At 42.6% G+C, this 19,306-nt stretch overlaps 2 protein-coding genes across 4 annotated transcripts; both read right to left on the bottom strand.

The window, feature by feature from the left end:
- Positions 1–3,138: 3,138 nt before the first annotated feature.
- LOC146261638 (BTB/POZ domain-containing protein KCTD12-like) lies at positions 3,139–4,413 on the bottom strand. Its single transcript, XM_084668136.1, has one exon. The coding sequence runs from the start codon at positions 4,365–4,367 to the stop codon at positions 3,513–3,515; it is 855 nt and encodes a 284-aa protein (XP_084524262.1). The 5' UTR covers positions 4,368–4,413; the 3' UTR covers positions 3,139–3,512.
- Positions 4,414–10,442: 6,029 nt separating this feature from the next.
- On the bottom strand, positions 10,443–17,563 carry LOC146261637 (poly(rC)-binding protein 3). Of its 3 annotated transcripts, none has more exons than XM_084667614.1 (12): positions 17,489–17,563; positions 17,328–17,351; positions 16,554–16,586; positions 16,196–16,312; positions 15,921–16,052; positions 15,555–15,683; positions 14,943–15,086; positions 14,099–14,140; positions 13,115–13,193; positions 12,340–12,395; positions 11,409–11,578; positions 10,443–10,497 (listed from the first exon to the last, which is right to left on the bottom strand). In XM_084667614.1, the coding sequence occupies exons 1-12, from the start codon at positions 17,561–17,563 to the stop codon at positions 10,443–10,445; spliced, it is 1,056 nt and encodes a 351-aa protein (XP_084523740.1). The 3 variants fall into 3 exon arrangements, with proteins under 3 accessions (XP_084523740.1, XP_084523741.1, XP_084523739.1); XM_084667615.1 differs by having other exon boundaries at positions 12,340–12,392; positions 15,012–15,086; XM_084667613.1 differs by having other exon boundaries at positions 16,196–16,322; positions 16,555–16,586.
- Between the last annotated feature and the right edge of the window lie 1,743 nt (positions 17,564–19,306).

Raw genomic sequence — 19,306 nt, 5'->3', positions numbered from 1 at the left:
TGATCTTCTCCATGATCAGTGAGTGCGAGTGGCTAAACTGACCCATGAACAGTGAAAAAAGAACTTCTCACAGAGATTATAGCTGTGAGGGTTGCAAAACCAATGATAAGACCAAACTGAATAACTCATTGTCGCAGGTTAAGGGGTGTGGGGTTTCCACACCATCAAGCTCATAACAAACTCAATGCAGATGTATATTTCATCCGTCACATGCATCACAGTTTCTGGTGTCGCTCTTATATACAAACACTCAATCAATGAATCGCTCATCAAGACACAGCCTGTCTGGTTGCTGCAGGAAGTCCCTACATGGCTCGGGGGTGGATTAGTTGGGCTGCCAGATATCTTCCCTCAATTACCAATCCCTTCACCTTGTCATCTGCCACAACATGTTGTGACATAGATTCACTGTCTCTACCAACACACACACTTGCACAACCCCCTTTATTCCCCTGCACACAACACACACAAGTAATGCATACACACAAGTTTGCCATGTCTACAGTAAATCAGTTGGATGGCCAACCAAAAGCATTCCCTACATTGATGTTTACCTTGCACCCAGGCAGTAGGAGAATGCGGAGAGGTATATTGTACCTGCCAGCTGTCATCTTGTTTGTCTAGTCCGTGCTTGTCTCAACAGTGAATACATGCCGAATCATTGATCCGGGAAAGTCAATATTCATTAGGCTCTGTAATGCTATAGTTTCTATAGAAAACACTGGAAACGTATTTCTCAGACAAGCAGAAGCTGAGCTATGAGATCTTATTCCTCTCACAGAGTCGAGATTACTGTGACGATCAGGTGATTACAGAATTAATTTCAGACACAAAGACAGCCCGATCGGATAGGGAGTGGGGGAGCGGGTGTACACACTGTAGGTTAGTGAAGTGTGCTGGGCTTCTGTACACTTTAATCTGTGCCTCTGTTATTGGACCCAACATTGTCTAGTTGGTCTCTATTGGTCAATGCCAAAGCTGTATTATATCTCAGGGGACATTGAGGGAATGTTCTTTTCATTTCCACAAAAAGGGACAAATTGCGTGCTTTGTTCTGCTGCCAACACCTCCAGTAAAAGCTTACACACTGTATTCAGTTGCTTCCATGAATTACGAGAAAATATTTGAAGTGTGTGTTTTGTAACATGTTTCAGGCACCACAATTTAGACTATTGATGACATTTTTACCTAGAAAGTGCCTCTGACTCTTTTAAGGGAAGCTATGAGAAATCTTTTATGTTGTCTTCTCTAAATGGACGTTTGACATTATGACACTCTTCATTGAAGTCGCACTGTTATGATGATTACAAAGACAAAAACTATTCAAGACTGTAACAAACCATAAAGCTAGAGGAATGCCAAGTAGCTGGTGGAAAGTATTTTGGGGAAAAACAAGGACAGTATATTAGCTGCACCTGATATCGGTCGTAAAAGTTGAAAGGGAATCAGACCAAACAAAGAACAGGGTTTATTACTGTAATGTCTCCCATCCAGACATCAGAACAACAAGAAGCCTTTTGTCTGATCCCTTGACCATCTGATTGGATTAGGAGGATGTGAGACAAGGGACAGTTCCTGCTTTGGACAAAAAGATCTAAGAGATCAGGGACTGGATGTCTGGCTGGACGCATACTGTGTCACGGAGGAGAGGAGAAAAAGAGAAGAGGGAAGAGGAGTAGAAGCAGTGAGAAAATGAGAGGATGTAATGAAGAGAGAGGAGGAGGGGATGAGTAAAGGAGAGATGAAGAGAGGGCCGGTGAGGTGGATATGAGTAGTGGAGGAATGAAGGGAGGTGGAGGAGAGGTGAGGAGGGAACGAGTACTGGACAGATGAAGATAGGGGAGGAGAGGAGAAGGGAATGAGTGAGAGGAGAGGATGAGTCGAAGGAAGATGAAGAGAGAGCAGAAAAGGAGGATATGAGTAGAGGACAGATAAAGGGAGGGGACAAGGAGAGGAAAGGCGAAGACAGGGGAGAAGAGGAGAAGAGAGGATGAGTAGAGGAGAGATGAAGGGAGAGATGGGGAAGCCGTCCCGGCGGAGACAGTCTAACAGACAACAGATGTATCTGCAGACAACACCACAGAGAGAGGAAGTCCATGTATTCCTTTTCCTGTCCAGATGGTAGTATCAGCTGACAGATGGGGGCTCTGACTCTTGAAACTGTGTGTTTGTGTGTGTGCTTGTGTTGATATGTTTGAATTTGCGTAAGTGAATATGTTTTGACTATGTTAGCCAAGTATTTAGGAGGGAGAATGTGTTTGCGGTCCATGTGTATGTTTGCATAATGCATTTATGTAAATGTATGCCAGATAAGGAGTGCGCGTCAGCATAACAACTTATACCCTAGTTAGTGGCTGTTGTATACCACAACAAACCCAGACACGTATTGCTCTTTTTCCCAGCTGTCTACATTTACAACACAGCACACATTCACACTCTTTCACACACACAAATACCCAGTCTCCTGTCCGTAACACACCAGTCCAAAACACACTTCTTTTTGTATTCAATCCCAACTGCCAGTGTAACAGACGTGGTCTTGCAAGTTCCGTCAAAGGCACTGTCCGCTCCGACCAGGAGTCGAACTCACCACCTCTGACTTCCCAAGCGCCACCACCACCAACTACACCAATGAAAACCTAGCAATTCATTGACTCGGGTGGCCTATTACATACTTGAAGAGTGAGTTTCACCACAGACCGGTTACACCAGTGTAAATAGAAATGTTACCTGGTCCTTGATAGTTTAATGTTCACCCACTGGAAGATTGACAAGCAGTGTATGTGTGTTTTTCGGTGGAAGTGTTTCTGAGTGTATGTGTGTGTGTGCCTTGCAGAGGAAGTCAATGGTCCTTCATGCCTGAACAAAGCCTGTTGTCTCTTGCTGGTGAGGATATCATGTCTGACAGCTGAAAATTCTACAGAAGAAAGACTCCCTTTCAATCTGACATAATGGACGTTCGCAAACATGGCCACTTTCCTTGTAAAGGTCATCTCTGCGTCCTGATTCCTAGCCACAAACATGTTAGATTGAAGATTGACAACTGGTTATGTTCTTGGGAATAAATTAAGTGGGTCTGGTAACAGCCTGAATACCATCTTTGCAACAACTTCTGCATTTTAAGAACAAACCATGTAATTCTTCATGAAAACATGAATTTTATTGTTATTTTAAATCTGATTAAGTAAACATCTTACATTTACAGGCATACTGTATACTAGAAAGAGACTGAAATACATCTAACATTCATGTAGCCTATTCCATATCTTAATTCATTTTGTATATTAAGTTACAGACCTTTGGGTGAACAATGAAATGCATCAATATTTACAAACTTCATACAGACTTTAATTATCATCCGAGGCCATGAAATCAGCCAAGTGTTCATTTACAAAAGTTAAGGCAAAAAACAGGGAATGTGGAAAACAGTTTGAACCAGTAATATTAAACTTTTGGTTTTAGGCAGGTTTAGGTTGAAAGTTCCACCACTGGTAACGCTTAGTTCCAAACGGTTAGTCACGGGAGAACACGTACTCAGTGTAACTGGTCCAGATTTTGTCCTCGTTTGGGTCGTTACTCGTATACGCACAGGTGCCCGTGGAACTACAAGCCACCATGCGAAAACCGACCTCGGCCAGCCTGTCAAAAGCCTGCTCGAGGAAGTTGTATTTCAGGTAGTACCGGGAGGTGTACCTCTCTGGGGGTCTGTCTGGGTCTCTGCTCTCATTCAGCGTGTCCCCGAAAACTTCTTTGGCCAAAGACGTCTTGCTGCACACAGTTATCCTGGCCACGCGGCGGAACTTGGCGTCGGTCTGAATATCTCTTCCGATGGTGTACGACCCTCTATAACCGACCGTTATGTAACCCGCTTTTCCCTGGAGCGGTGAGCGAGGAAAAGAGCTGGTGACGGTGGACGCGTGGCATGCAGTCTCTGTGGACGGGGTTGTAGAGATACTTGCGCGACTGAGTGCGCCCGCAAGAGCAGCCTCCTCCGGATCTACCACGTCCTCCGCAAGGGAGTTGTCTTTGCTGACGGCAGGTCTGAGGCGTTGGGAGAGCTCGTGCAGCTGATAAAAGTCAGCCTCCTTTTGCAGTCTACCCCGCTCTTTAAAAAACTCCGGAAGAACCAGGTTAAGGTCCCGCAGGTATTCTAAAATATAACGGAAAAGAATACCGTCCCGGTCTAAGAAGTAGCGTCCTTTGCTATCCGTCGGTAAGTCCGTCGGTAACCGTTGAGTGAACAAAGTCCACAGGAGAGAGTTAGGTACGGCCGTTAAGGTTGCGTGTCGAGTTACATACAGCTGACCACCGACGTTTAGCTCGATTATCTCAGGAAAACAGCTAACGTGACTGTCACTGTGCGCCATGGCTGCGGTCTGATGCTGTATCGCCGCCCAGGAAAAGAGAAAATACCTGCGTTCAGATTTTGTTTATATCTGTTGGGGCTGCGTAGGAGGGGGAGGAAAGATGTTTTTTTCTCCGAATTGTTAACTCTTTGTATACACATCTCTCTCTCTCGCTCTCGCTCTCTCTCTCTCTCTCTCTCTCTCTCTCTCTCTCTCTCTCTCTCTCTCTCTCTCTCTCTCTCTCTCTCTCTCTCTCTCTCTCTTTCACACACACACACACACACACACACACACACACACACACACACACACACGCGCGCACACACGCACATCAAAAAGTGTCCCTCTTTGGCTCGGCTGTTTTCAGCAATCTGGTAAACCAAATATTGCCTGGCTGTATTTTAACAGACAAACGGATTGCACCGGTATTCGCACATCTTTGAAGTTATGCGTTTATAATTCATGTGTATAAAGCACAACTGCAAATTAAGTCTATAACGCATATCTGAAGTTTTGTTCCGTGTAACTTCTGACCGTGCATCTTGCTGAAGCTGGATGTTGGTTGATCTGTGCTGCTGCAACAATGTCCTCTTAGTGGTTTTTACTGAATATGACATGCCTCGGAAACCGTCCAAGAGGGATGTGCATCTTCATCACTGAGGCCTATGCGATACACATCTCGATGCATTGCAAACGATCCGATACATTCAAATAAACATATGAAGCGACTACTAAATGCGATAGATTTCACCCCATATTGCAATACAACAATACAAAAAAAGATCTAAAGCCCGAATGGAGTGACACGTCCCTCACCCCAGTGTTTTGCAACTTAGAGACAACTGCTATAAAGGGAAACAGTCTACTTTTTGGTCGACTGCTTATGTTGTAAACCTGTGATACAATTCTGTCATCGTGGAAAATTGGTATTGTTGTGTGCTTAAGTTTTTGTAGTAAAGACAATACTTTGTATTCTTAAAATTCCGCATTTGCCTCCTTTTTCCTTTTCCTTTTCTGAGTTCCTGAGTAGGTATTTACTGTAGTACGCTTGTAACATTCTAGGTTAATGATGAACACTTTTCACAGAATTTCACTCTTATGCCTCATATTGGAAAGCCCAGAAAGGGTAAGTAGATGTGAGGAAAGCATACATTTAAGACACTGTCAGGCCAGATGTGGGGGAGGTGATACAGACTTCTCCACTGAACTAAGGCTGGAAGTACTGTATCATTGGGAGAAGATAACTCATTCTGGGATGGGGATGGTTTACAGGATACAGATGAGACTCATATACAGGCCTCTTCATGTGTTGCATGGGTTTTGTCATATTGTCCAACTTAAAACATTCGTAGAAATGTGGTGGAACCCGTAGTTCTTCTTCCTATGACTCGCCCAGAGAGGCGCAGCCTAGAGACGTGATGAGAATTGACCACTCACAGCAGTGGAGAAGGGAGAGCACGCTTGAGAAACAGTTTAGAGAATTGTAATCTATATCAATATACAAGTTTTGTCCACACATTATTGGTCACATTTCTAAACAGTAAAAGCATAGGTCCTCTTCTAATTGTTATATATAAATAAATCAGATTTTACCGATGCAAAGATGTTTGAAGCCTATATCACAAGCATCCCAAGTTCATCGAAATTGTACCCGGGACACAGTTTTTTATTGGGCAATCACATTGTGGACTTTTCTACGTATCTTCGAATCTCACCATCCACAATCCAAGCAAGTAAAACCATTTGACACAAAACTCTTGCTTGCCAAGATTTTCTCATTGCCCAAGGTTGGTTGAATATAGGATTAATTTTGCCACTTGATGAGTGAATAGTCCAACAACAATAGAATGATAGGACAGCTACAATGCATGGAAATAGAGATAGCCAATCTTCACAGAGTAAGAAAGAGACAATTGTATGTATTGGAAATTAATTGGGAGGTACATTTATAGATGAAGTAAAGGAGAAACAATTTTTCTATGTGTGCCTTGATACTCCAGACTCATCTAAACAGCATATAATGTCTGTCATTCTTCTATTTGTTGACAAAGCGGCCAAAATACAGGAGTGCCGAATTTATTGCATGCCAGACACAACTGGCAGGTCATGGAGAAAAGGAGAAATATGGCCTTGATATCAGCTACATCAAGGGGCCAAGGATATGATGGCTGTGCTGCAATGTCTGGGGTGTGCAAGTTATTAGCTTGAAGCTATCATACAACAAAGTTCAAGTTGAAGTTCAAGTCTTTTATTTGTCAGGTACACAGAACAACATAAGGTCAAACTGGGCACTGAAATTCTTCAGACAAGACAAAGCAAGCACCTGGCATAACATAACATATAAGTACACAGAACATAATTTACATCAATGCTGAGCTTAAATAAGTGAAACTTCCTAAATATACAGATAGCAATAAATAATTGACTATACTAACCCTAATACTAAAACTTCCAAAATATACAGATAGCAATAAATAATTGACTATACTAACCCTAATACTAAAACTTCCTAAATTACAGATAACAATAATTAATACACTATACTAACCCTAAATGCACATAAAACCTATTTCAACCTATTTATAACCTATTCTAACCTAAGTGGAGTACAGTACAATGGTGGAAAATTGCAGATCAGTGACTATGTCAATGACCACACAGGAGCCTGGTGGCAAGGTAAAGTGAGGTAAAGTAGTGCAATATTACTGATAGTGCAACCAGTAGCTAAAAGTGACAATGTATAAGTGACTAGTGTGCAGTAAATCAGTGTCCATTCAGAAGCCTGATGGCCCTTGGGTAGAAACTGTGTTTTTCACTGCTTTGTAGAAACAAAGCAGTGAAAAGGCATCATATGACACGTGTTGTAAGAACACAGCCTCATATAACTCCTTTGATGTCATTGAGCTACTCTACTGCTTCATGCTTCCACTAAAAGACATGGCTTGTTCATAGATGTCCAAAAGGAGGATGAAAAATGACTCCAAGGGACCCAAGACACTGAAGGCTTTGAGTGTCACAAAATGGGCAGCACTAATTTTTCTAATTACCATAGATTCTGTGGTGGAGACATTGGATTGGATTCAGACCGGGAGAAATCAGGAACTGGAGAAGGACCCCCATGGCCCCAGCTCAAATTGTGGATGACACATCTGTTTGGCGCTTAATTTCTATGGTATAAATGAAATAATGTCTTGAAAAAATCTCAGAGAGAAAAAAGCTTTATTTGTTTTCATACTTACCACACTTTTTAAAGTAAAACCTAAGTAATTATATATTACTTAAAACTAATATAGATTTGCACATTGCAAACAATCCAACTGAAAATATATGACAAGCTTTGTTACATTTCCCCCAAAATACAACAAAATATACAGCAAAGCAAAACATTTTTCAGTCTTTTCTTCAGTATCTGTTGCTGTCACAGCACAGAAATCAAGACTATTCTCACAACAGTAGCCTACACAATTCCCTCATGTTTTACACTCACAGAAAACGAAATGAATGAATAAATAATTGCACATGTCACCTATTATTGCGTGATTAGCATTATGACTTAGTTTGAGTGGATGTGTTTGCGATTAAGCATAGCCACATCAGTAAAGACAGTTTCAATACACTATCTCAACATATGTATATTAAAGTTGTGGAAATTACACTGACCTCACTGTTTAAAAAACTCACTATCTCAATGATGTTGTATATGAACAGAATTCCCGTTAAAGAGATGACCAGTTCTAAAATGCAAGCTTGCCAAATGAAAATAAATGTAACTTTTTATATGACGAACATTCCATTGAAGTACAGCCTATGACAACTTTTATAATGAAACGTGTAATACACAAACCCATAAGAATATCAATACTAGAATTACTATTTCAGTTTACATGAAAATGTAAGAATTATTGCAGAATAATGGTTTACTATGCATCGCTCAGTACATACAGCATTTGGTCAATATACATATCACGTTTAAAATGATCAAAGCGCTTAAAATGTAAGCTTAGCATTAGAGAAACTCAAAAACCAAGCAGACATGAACAAAATAAATCAGTTGAAACATTGTCATAGAACCCTAATCAACACATTTCTGTGTTGACTGGTTGAAAGCCGTTGGACCGTAAGTGATTGACCTGTGTTAGGAGGGTAACATTCAGCAGCCATCCGTCAAGACTGAGCTGTCTTCAGGAGGCGTAGAACACTACCCACAAGTCCCTTCTCAGCAGCCTTACCAATAAGAGAAAGGAAGTCTGATTAAACTAGATTTATAAACAATGCAACAAATATTGCCGACACTTACCCATGAAATCAACTAAACTATAGACAAAACAAATCAAGCTTGATTCATCATGAAGCAAACAAATGCAAGTCATAATGCAACATTATGTAACACTTAATAAATAGCTTTTATTTTAAAACGAGCAAAATGACTTGTCATCATCTAATCTGTTTTTGAGCAAAACAAGTATTAAGTAGCAGATGTTTAATCCATGAAAAATTAAATAAGACATTCAAACAAACCTAAAGCGTCTTAAAACAAGTAAACCATATGAGAGAAAATAAAATGAAGATGAACAATCGTGAAAAAGAGACTGAGTGGTCAAGTCCCGCCCAGTACCCCATGGGTTCCAACCCCACGAACCCCAAAACATTCCTCGGCCCAAACAACATATAGGCCTTGTCCTAATCACTTGCTTCCTTCCCGTTTCCTTCCATTGCTTCCTCTCCTTCTTGCCTGCTAAGCTGCAGTCCCACAGACAGAGGAAGGAAGCCATTGAAGAGAATTTGGACACAGCACTAGCTTTAGGCCAAACTAACTCCTCCCGCTTCAGAGGCAGTCTTTAGTATAATCAGGAAGTGGGAAATAGGTCTATTGCATGAGTGTCGCGTAGCGGACAAGTGTGGTAACACCACACTAGTCTTAGTTAGAAACAGTAAAAGATATATATCAAGTAAACAATCATTTTTAGTTTCCAGTCATGGATACAGTTTTTTGCCACTGATTATTATTTTATGTCACTAATTTCCATTCATGCAGCAGTAAATTCTGTTTATATAAGGGGGATTATTTAAAGGCTGTGTAGGGAAGCTTTTCATTGTGGGGTAAGAGGAGGACCAGACGTGAATGGCAAAACAAAAATGGGATGAAAATGCTTGGCGGAGAGGATCTGGAGCAGCACAAAGAGACAAACCACAACGAGCAGGAACATTCACACACTGAACTGGCACACTCTAAAACTACAGAAGCACTGTACAGAACACATGCAGAAGAAGTAATCATGTCAAATATAGGAAATAAACATTGTAAAGGGGGGTCTAGGAGTGATACCATTGGCTCAAAAGGGTCATGTGATGCAGCAAAGACTTATGGGTAGAGATTGGATTTGAAGGTAGACAAATATCTGAAATGGGGTGGAAATAGAACCATTCTGCTTTTTAAAAATATCTCTTTTCTAAATAGCTCAAAGTATCATCAAAAGTTGATAATTTGGCTACATCCCACCACACATTCTGCCGATGGCATCACTGAGCAGCTAGAAAATGTAATGAAAAAGTGTTTTTCTGACTTTTACTATTTTTTTGTTTTTTTGGGGGGGAAGGGAGGTGGATTTTGAAATCCAATGACGCAGCACTAACAGAGAGAGAGATTGAAACAGAAATAGATAGAGAGATAGATGAAGATAGAGAAGCGAGACAGAATAGAAGAATAACACAACTTTATCCTATTAAACATTCAACATGCTTCAACATCATTTCTAGAAAACAAAAGAAAAATCTAAATAATCAACAGACATTTTATTCTGTCCTCTGAAAATGTTGTCCCCCCCCTCTCCTTAAGCCCTTCAGCTTTAGAGGAGAGGGACAGGGAGATCAAAGGGCAATCCAGGTTTTATCAGTCTCATCCAGACCCCGTTGGAATACTCTTCAAAATGCAGAAAGGGAGGAAGTGAGGGTGTGCGGAAGTGAGAAAGGGAGGATACATTTCCTAGAGTATTGAGACGGGGCCCCAGAGTCCAGTGGGCATGGTCAGGGTCGTGAGGTGCGGGTCATCATATCTGCCGTGGTCATGTGATGGAGGGTTTTCAGCCAGTCAGGTTCTCAGGATGTAGTCATGGAGGAGGGGTCGTTCCACATGGCTGCCACATCTCTGAACCTGCACAGAGGCATGATGGGAAAACAAACCAGCATTTAGTCGCAGGTTGAATGATGACATATTTATGTATGTGTACACAAATGTAACTGTCACTGTATATGTTTTTTTTAGCCTGTGTGCAGATCTTTCTGTTGAATGATAAGGTAAGGCAAGGTCATCTGAAGTATCCCCACAGGGTAATTTGTTGCACAGCCAGCAGTACATACAATCAATTCATAAACGATTGACACAAAAAAACAAATAACACAAATCTAGAATCTATTGGTCCTGCATCTTGGCAGATGATATCTGTGACCAGATGGAAATAACCTGAACTCATTGAACAGGAGGTAACTAAGGAACTGCGCCTTCTTCCTGCCTCTGACTGTTGGGAGAGGTTATTTAGGTTTGTGCCTGCAATTCTTCTGCACATTTTGACAATATACCTTCAACCATGTTTCTGTATTTCAAGGTAAGAGACCCAAACCAGCTAATACAAGACAAAAAGAAAACTGACTCAATAAAACAGGAATAAAGCCTCCTCAAAAAGTGGTGTCAACTTTAAAACTTCTAAACTTCCAAAAGAAATGCATACAAGGATGGGCCTTTGCACAAACATTTACATGTAGTCACAAACAACATCAGTATTTGGCTAAAATGTTCATTTATGGTCAATTATTGTCCCCAGATACTTGAACAACTTCAACAGTCTGGTCATAAACAAAAGCAGGACGAATAGAGGGAGGCTTCTTCCTAAAATCAATTATCATTTCCTTTGTTTTGGACACATTTATGTTCAAGAACGAATATTTGCCCCAGTCACTAAATTCATCCCACCACAGGACCATTATTTGTTTCAGTGTTACTGAGAAAAGACACTGAGGAGGGACAGGAATGATGTCACTTGTGTGTGTTTGTGTGCATTCCCCAACCTGGCGTTGATTAGGTACTGAGCCAGGCTGATGTTGGCAGGGGTTCCGGTAATGGTGATCTGGCGTTCTGATGACCCTTCCATGGCGTTAGCAATTTTGATCTGTGCCCCAGACATCTGTCGGATCTCGTTGATTTTGGTTCCCTGGCGCCCGATTATGCAGCCTATTAGCTGGGAAGAAGATGGAGGAGGGACTTACAACAAGGGAATGATGAGGGAGGAGGGACACAGGCAAGGCAAGCCCCCACCCCCAGCACAGGGCCCAATGGATCTTGTTCCAGTGATTTTATCCTAATAACTCCAGTTATTACAATTCTCCAATTCTCCAATCATTATTTGTCTGTTCTAAAACCTTGCTCAAAATAATAGCTTTTTCATAAAGATTTTTGCTGAATTATGCTGAATTTGAAAACAAATCCCAAATGGGGAAAGTAGCACACCATTTCTTTGCTCATGTCAAAGGCAGCATAGATCTATTATTAAGCCAGGACCTTATCTAAGTTTTGCTAGCTTTAATTCACCACTCTGCACTGAAACTAACAGGACACCATCTTCATTGATCTACTTAAAAATAGGTCTATGTGGCAAGGTCATCACACACAAACACAGACTCTCACATGCACGGGCACAGACACACACGCATACAATTCATGCATACAATCACTGAGTAACATACAGGCCCAGATTCACGCACACACCCACAGACACCAACACAGACACAGATACAATTAGTCATGGATACAAACACACACTCTCCGTCTCTCTCTTACACACACACACACACACACACACACACACACACACACACACACACACACACACACACACACACACACACACACACACACACACACACACACACACACATACACAAACACAAGTACGGGAATCCAGTGAGATCCTGTAAGAGATTAAATGGCCCTCATACTCACATCATTGGGAATGGTGAGTTCATGAGTACTGGCCTGGTTACTGGCATCCAGACCTGCTGTGGATGAAGAAAGAGAGAGAGAACGAGAGTGGGAGAGAGAGAGGATGAGGGTGAGAGAGGGGGGCGAGGAAGAGGAAAGATCCAAAGGAAAAGATAAAGGGAAAAAGCAAGAAAGAGAGGGATGGGAGTTCAAAGGGAAAAGGAAAGGGAAAGACAGAGAGGGATGGGTGAAGAGAGAAGAGAAACAGCATAAAATAGAGGTGGATGGGGAAAGGTGAAATACTCTAATATTATGTAGCTTTCTAGACCTGCGACTGGTTTTAGGGATCTTCCTGGAAAGGCCACAGATGGTCAGGACCCACCTGTGTGAGCCCAACAAACACGCTGTGTGTTTCACATGTTTTTGTTAGTCGTCCATTTCCAGAGCCTCAGCCCTAAGATACATTCAGTATGTACCCACCACAACCTCAGACAAGACCAAAGAAAGAGCGAAAAGCAAAAAAAACGACCTCCCCGTCAACGTCAACAATAGCAACCACCAGGGGGCGATGACACTGGCAGCACAAAGACCGACAGGAAGAGAAGGCGGAGGAGGAGGAGGAGGAGGAGGAGGAGAAGGAGGAGGAGAAGGAGGAGGAGAAGCAGGAGAAGAAGAAGAGAAAAGGAGAGACAGACCTAAAGAGAGACAGCGAGAAAAGAGGAAAGGAAGAGTGTGTCTCTGGAGGTGTAGAAGAGAAGGATATTGGTAAAGGGTTGTGTTGTAGGTGACTACGTACCGGGGAAGGCAGGGGTGGTCTGTCCAAGGGGGGTAAAGGGGGTTTGCTGCATAGCCAACTGGTGGAGCTTGGTCAACTGCTGAGGGGGGTAGGAGGGACAGCAGAACTATGAGGTCATTGTTAAAACACACGCGCGCGACTTAACACACACACACACACACCCAGGTCTGTCACAGAGAAAGGCTACAAGAAGACAGTGAGGATTGGCGGATCCGCAGAGACACAGAGGCGTGGAAGAGAGTGAGAGAGATAAACAAAGAGAGGGGGGGGGGGGGGGTGGAGGGATGGAAGAGCAGAAACTCATGGAGGACTTGGCCTGAGTTTTAGGAGCATCTGTTCAAGTGGCCTTTTTAGTGGCGGTGAGTATTTGTTGATTGTATTTCCTGGTGCTGTAGATTGAAACACGTGGGTCAGCACAAGCTCAGCCACCCTTACCTGACCATACAGCTTGTGGATTCCTTGTTGCAAAAAGAAGCATTGGCCTTGATTTCCATCTTTAGTGAGCTACCCTTCCTCAAAAACATGAATTGAAGAGATGTAAAAAGAGAGTTGAGTGAATTCAAAAGAGGTATATAATGCCTGGAATTAAGGTTGCTATATGGTAACGATTTCATTCTCCACAGGCACCTGTGGTTGTTTGCCACAGTATATTCGAACAACAAATCTCTTCTTCTAATTTCTGTTTATTCTGTCTCTCTCTATCCCCATGTTTTCACAGGCCAAGCCTTATGGAGTTGGGCTCCTGACAGAATCCAGAGGAAGAGAGTAATTTCAGAGTTGAAAGAAACAGAAATTACCCCTTAGAGAAGTTTTATTAATATTATCGGTTAATATTAATACGAGGAGTGGAATCAGAGAGGGAAATAGGTTGTGGGGACTGGAATAAGATGGAGAGTAGAGAAAGAGAGTCATAAAAAGAAAGAGAGAGAGAGAGAGAGAGAGAGAGAAGGTGAGGAAAGGCTGCAGTGTGTTTTAGAGACTCACATCTGGATGCGGGATGGCATACTGTCCCTGGATGGTGTAGGCCTGGGGGAGGAAGAGGAGAGCACACTTACCATCTGTGGACTGTAGTTTCCCAGTACTACCACTAGATGGAGTGGAGTAGCTTCATTATGAACATCATACACCAGCTACCTTACAACATCCTGTAGGTGCTTTCAGTTTTATATTCTCAATAAATTACCCCTCTACATTGATTACATAGCCAACTAAAGTATACATAGTATATATATAATCAAACATACAATGTAAAACAATATGACAGCAATATGAAGCAAAGCACATGCAGGAATATGTTTTCTGAATGGAGGTCGGGAGACCCATGTAATGTTAGAGAATAAGATCAACTGTGACTAGATTTGATTTTTTGTGTGCAAATGCTCACTTGAGTTAATTGAGAACTAGGCAACTAGCTCTACTCATGATGATCTAAACTGATCCCAGATCAGATGACCTGACACAGGGAGAGTACAGGGTGCTGGTGCTTGCACTCAGACAAAAGAGCCATCCATGGACCTATTATTGAGGGGGTCTTCAGATGAACGTATTTTGATTTTGTTTCCATGTAACTGATTCAAACCCAATATTTCCAATGGTGTAAGAACCCGTTTGTGTTCTCAGAATTGTGTGGAAATGTACTGAGGTAATCAAAATACATTCATATGATTTGTGTGCTTGGGTGGGTCATAATAGGAACACGGTGAACATGGTCATGCTAGTGGGTGTGAGGCAAGGTTGTGGTGAGGTTGTGACAAGGTTGTGACAAGGTAGTGTTGAGGTTGTGACAGGGTTGTGTTGAGGAGGGTGAGTAGAACCTGGAGACACTAACAGGCAGTGGCTGGTGCTGCAGTAAGAGGCTGAGGTTGGCTCCCGAGGCCCCCAGGGGGTCCGCTCTTACCTGGCCACCTGAAAAGAGGACCGGGGTGGAGGCAGGCTTGGGACGGTAGGGGATAGTGGCACCTTTAGGGGGGGACTGGGGAGAGGGGAAAGAGGGGAGAGAGGGTGTTAGAGAAGAGGGAAGTGTGTCTGAGAGAGAAAAGAGAGAGTATATGAAAATAGTTGTGAGCGAAGGAATGCGTGAGAGAGCAAAAGTCAGAGAAAAAGAAACTGTGAATGAATATTGTAATAGTGTGTGTGTGTGTGTGTGTTTGTGTGTGTGAAATAGAGATACAAATAAGGTACAGACTAAGGGATAGCGCTTAGGGGGAAGGCAGTCAGTGACATCACACATGCATGTTCTTTACAGACACCATGTCGTGACATCACTTTCTGGTCCACAAGAGGTGCGTCGAAAATGTAGATTGCCCTGACTGAATCGGACAGTGTGGATTATTGAAAACAAATCCCACAATGAATCCTACAGTTGACGATCAGCCGTGAATACTATTTCTAAGAGTGGGTAGCCTTGATTTGACTCCTGAGTCATCCCACAGTACTCTACCTCCAGCATCACCACACAGATCTGCTTCACACACTGGATGATGGCCTCCGGGGCACCAGAGATGGTGACTGCTCGTTCTGTGGAGTTGGGCAGCATGTCCCCTGCCACCTGCACCTGGGAGCCGGTGGACTGGGGTGGGATGAAAGGGGGAAGAGGGTGGGGGCGGGGGGCAGTGTGCTGTTGTTAGTCCTCAAACCCTTCCAGTCAGGCAGCAATATACTTCTGTCATCACCACCCACCCCCACCAACTCCCCCCACCCCACCCACCCACCCGCCCCCATTGCACCACTCACCTCTCACATCTGTTTACTGTTGATCGTTCTCGTTAAAGCCCTATTGAATGCATTAGTAGCCGTCATTGCTTACCTCCCGCATCTCTTTGATTTTGGAGCCCCCCTTGCCTATGAGGGAGCCACACTGGCTGGCCGGCACAACCAGACGCAGGGTGACCGGGGGCTTGCTGGTGGCTGGGCTGTTGCTCATGGAGTTTATGATATCCTGGGAGGAGTACATGAAGGATGAATGGAAGGAAAGAAGGAAGGAATCAAAGAAGGAAGGAAGGACAAAGTCAGTGTGTGGCATGACAATTTGTGTGTAGACCCCGTGTCTGCAAATGTATTTTGTGTGTGTGTATGTATTACCTCTTCAAACTTGTAAGCTATCATGGCGAAGGCCTTGAAGATGGCGTCTGTGGGTCCAGTGATAGTGACTATCCTCTCTGGACAGTTACCCTCAGAAATGTTGATTCGGGCGCCACTCTGGAGGACCAACACACACATACACACACACACACACGTAAATACATTGTCCGTGTTTTGACCGAATATGCATATATGCAATATGCATCTTTTTAAACTTTGCCCCACAACAGCTTCACCATGTATTTTTCTTTTTTTGGGGGAGATACATTATTTAATTAATTTATAAATCCATCCATTTGTTCACTTTTGATTCATTGGCTCATTCATCGATTCATTCATCCATTTATTCTGCACCTACCTCCTCACGCATCTTCTTCACCGTCTCTCCTTTCTGAAAGGAAAAAAACAGACAGATTTATCAGATACCTGACCAGACCTACAGAAAGAACAGATACAGTCAACTCCAGAATTATTGTCAACCCTTGGCAAAGATGAATAAAAAAGTGTTATAAAAAAGTCACGTTTTTGTAATTCATTTCCATTTCATGTTAGAGCAATCAAACCTTCAATCGAAGAAAAGTTAATTTGAGAAAATCAGATTTGAGAAATCCGTCAATTATTGGCACGACATTGAATGCTTTGTACAAGCTCCCTCCTTTGCCAATAAAAGTGCACCAAGTCTTCTTCTTAACATCTATTAAGGTTGGAGAATACAGAGCATGGAATCTGAGAGCATTCCTCTCTCCAGAATCTCTCTAGACTATCCAGGGTCTGAGGTCCTCTCTTGTGCACTCTGCTCTTCAGCTCAGTCCACCGCCAATAAATCTGGCACTCATGGTTACTAGAAAAACATTTATTTCTTAATGACAGATGAATTTTCTCAAAATAAACACTTAAATTGAAAGTTGGATTGTTCTCTTTTTTACAATGTGACATGAAGTAGAATTACAAAAGGCAACCTTTTCATAACCCTTTTTACTCATCTTTGCCAAGGGGTGGCAACATTTCTGGATCTGACTGTAGATCTATCAGAGTTTGATTTTCCTCACAGTTGGCTCCTAGCATGGAACTGATACACTTGTTTCATCTCACTGGGTACAAAACATATGCGCTCAATTATTATAGTTCTTACCTTGCCAATAATGCTGCCCACCTCCTGGAGAGATAAAAAGACCTGAGTCAGTATGAACATCCTGACGCTAGTGTTTGGACAAGACAGGTAGCTTTGATGTCCTTCGTATTGGACTGCGACCCCTTGTGGCTTGCTATTCTCAGCAGTGGAATGCAGCCTACCTTGCCGTGCATCAGAAGCCTGATGGTGAGGGTAACGTTCAAGCCGCCTTCTGACTGGACTTTGGTGGGTTCCATGTCGGGATTAGAAGTGAAGGAAGGGGTTTGGTTGTGTGAAAGAGGAGCGTCCCAGGGCCAATGAAAGTATGATGGAGCAGCCAGCCAACCAGTCACCTGCAAGACGTAAATAAAGTTCCTTTGGTCTCCATCTTCTCTGCATTCTGTGTTTTTGATTGCACAGCACAGGGCTGATTGTAAGATATATGGTAAAACACATATATATTTAATACATATGTGTCAGATGAGTGTGTCAGTCTGGCTGATCCTAGGGACTAATAAAGGATGTTTGTGATTGGACGTGGCTCACTCAGAAGCCTGTGCACCTTTCTGATCTCTCTGACCCCTGTGATGTAACAACTCCGATTGTTGTGCTAGCGTTGACCACAAGGGAGCACTCTAACAACACAGCCAGGAGAGGACCCGTAAACAGGATAGAAAAAAATAATATAGATATCTAAAAAAGGAAAGAAAATAGGCGACAGATTGAGATCGAAATAGGGTGTGGATTGCAGGAAAAATACCAGTTTCACTCAAAACACCAATAAAAGATAGACGGTGTACAATCCTCGGAGCAGGGGTTCAGGCCATGTAATTTGACAGTCTGGATGGTTAGATGATCATTTGGGGAGATTATAAAATAGTTCAATAGTTAGGTTGAATGTTGAAACATGGCATGGTTGGATGTTGGATGGATTGTTTAATTGTGTGGTTGTGTGGTTAAGTAGTTGGATGATAAAGTGGTTGGATGGTTAGACATGGTCATATGGTTTCATGGCAGTGCTAGGAGTTGTGTGGTGCGGTGGTTGTGGTAGTGCGATTGTGTGTTTTGGTGGTTGGTTAATGGAGTGATTGGTTGGTGCAGTGGCAACACAGATAGACTACAGGAGGTCTCACAGATCAGGCTAGGGAGGGATTCTGCTGCCAGATGTCTCTCTCTCCAATCTCCAACAGGAGGCCAGATTACGTAAACAGCCTTAATCTGGGTTTAAGAGGCGGGCCTGGCCAGTGGTGGAGTTGTGGGCCGAACCAAGGGACAGAAATAAACCCTGTAAGACTGGGGTCCTATAATCAAACACGCACTGGAGAGAAGGAGAGATAGAAAGAGGTAGAATGAAAGAGAGACGGATGGAGAGAGACATTTTGAAAAATAGAGATACGTATTGTCTTTGGGGGCTGAGGCAGTGCTATTGCTCGGTAGACAACATTTTTAATGGCATTTTGGAACTTTGATGGCACAATCTTCAACTTTGCATGACTCAGATACATTGTGGTTGGCAATTCACGACCAATTCACGACCAGTAGGTGTGTATATGGAGAATGAAGCTCTATCTCTCACTGTAAAATACTGTCAACCGAAGTTAAGATTTAGGACTGTCTTTTTTGGTTGACAATTTCCATTTAATTCAACTGGAACCAATTACATTTGATTTTTATTGTTTTCATAAAACATCTTAAAAGTGTGTTAGAGAATGTGTGTTTTGTTATTCTGTCCTGTGTTTGTTTTGGTGAATACGTGTGTGTTTGCATGGTTGACTATGTCCGTTGTGTCTGTGTTTTTACAGTGTATATGTGTCTGTGTGTATAGTGTGTACATGTGTGTCCGTGTGTAAGGTAACACAAGGTAAGAATACACACTTCCCTTTCGGCGTCTTTCCTACGTGAATGAGGTCATCATTGAATTAGATATGTACTTCCATGGTGAAAGCCTGTCCTGATCTTTGCTGTTGCGAAGCACAATAGAATTAGGTCAAGGCCCTCTG

The sequence above is a fragment of the Hypomesus nipponensis genome, chromosome 12 (genome assembly GCF_054491055.1).
Source record: "Hypomesus nipponensis isolate SF chromosome 12, ASM5449105v1, whole genome shotgun sequence".
In the NCBI taxonomy this organism is placed as follows: domain Eukaryota; kingdom Metazoa; phylum Chordata; class Actinopteri; order Osmeriformes; family Osmeridae; genus Hypomesus; species Hypomesus nipponensis.
The sequence above is the reverse complement of the archived record's forward strand: the minus strand, read 5'-3'. Positions and strand labels throughout refer to the sequence as shown.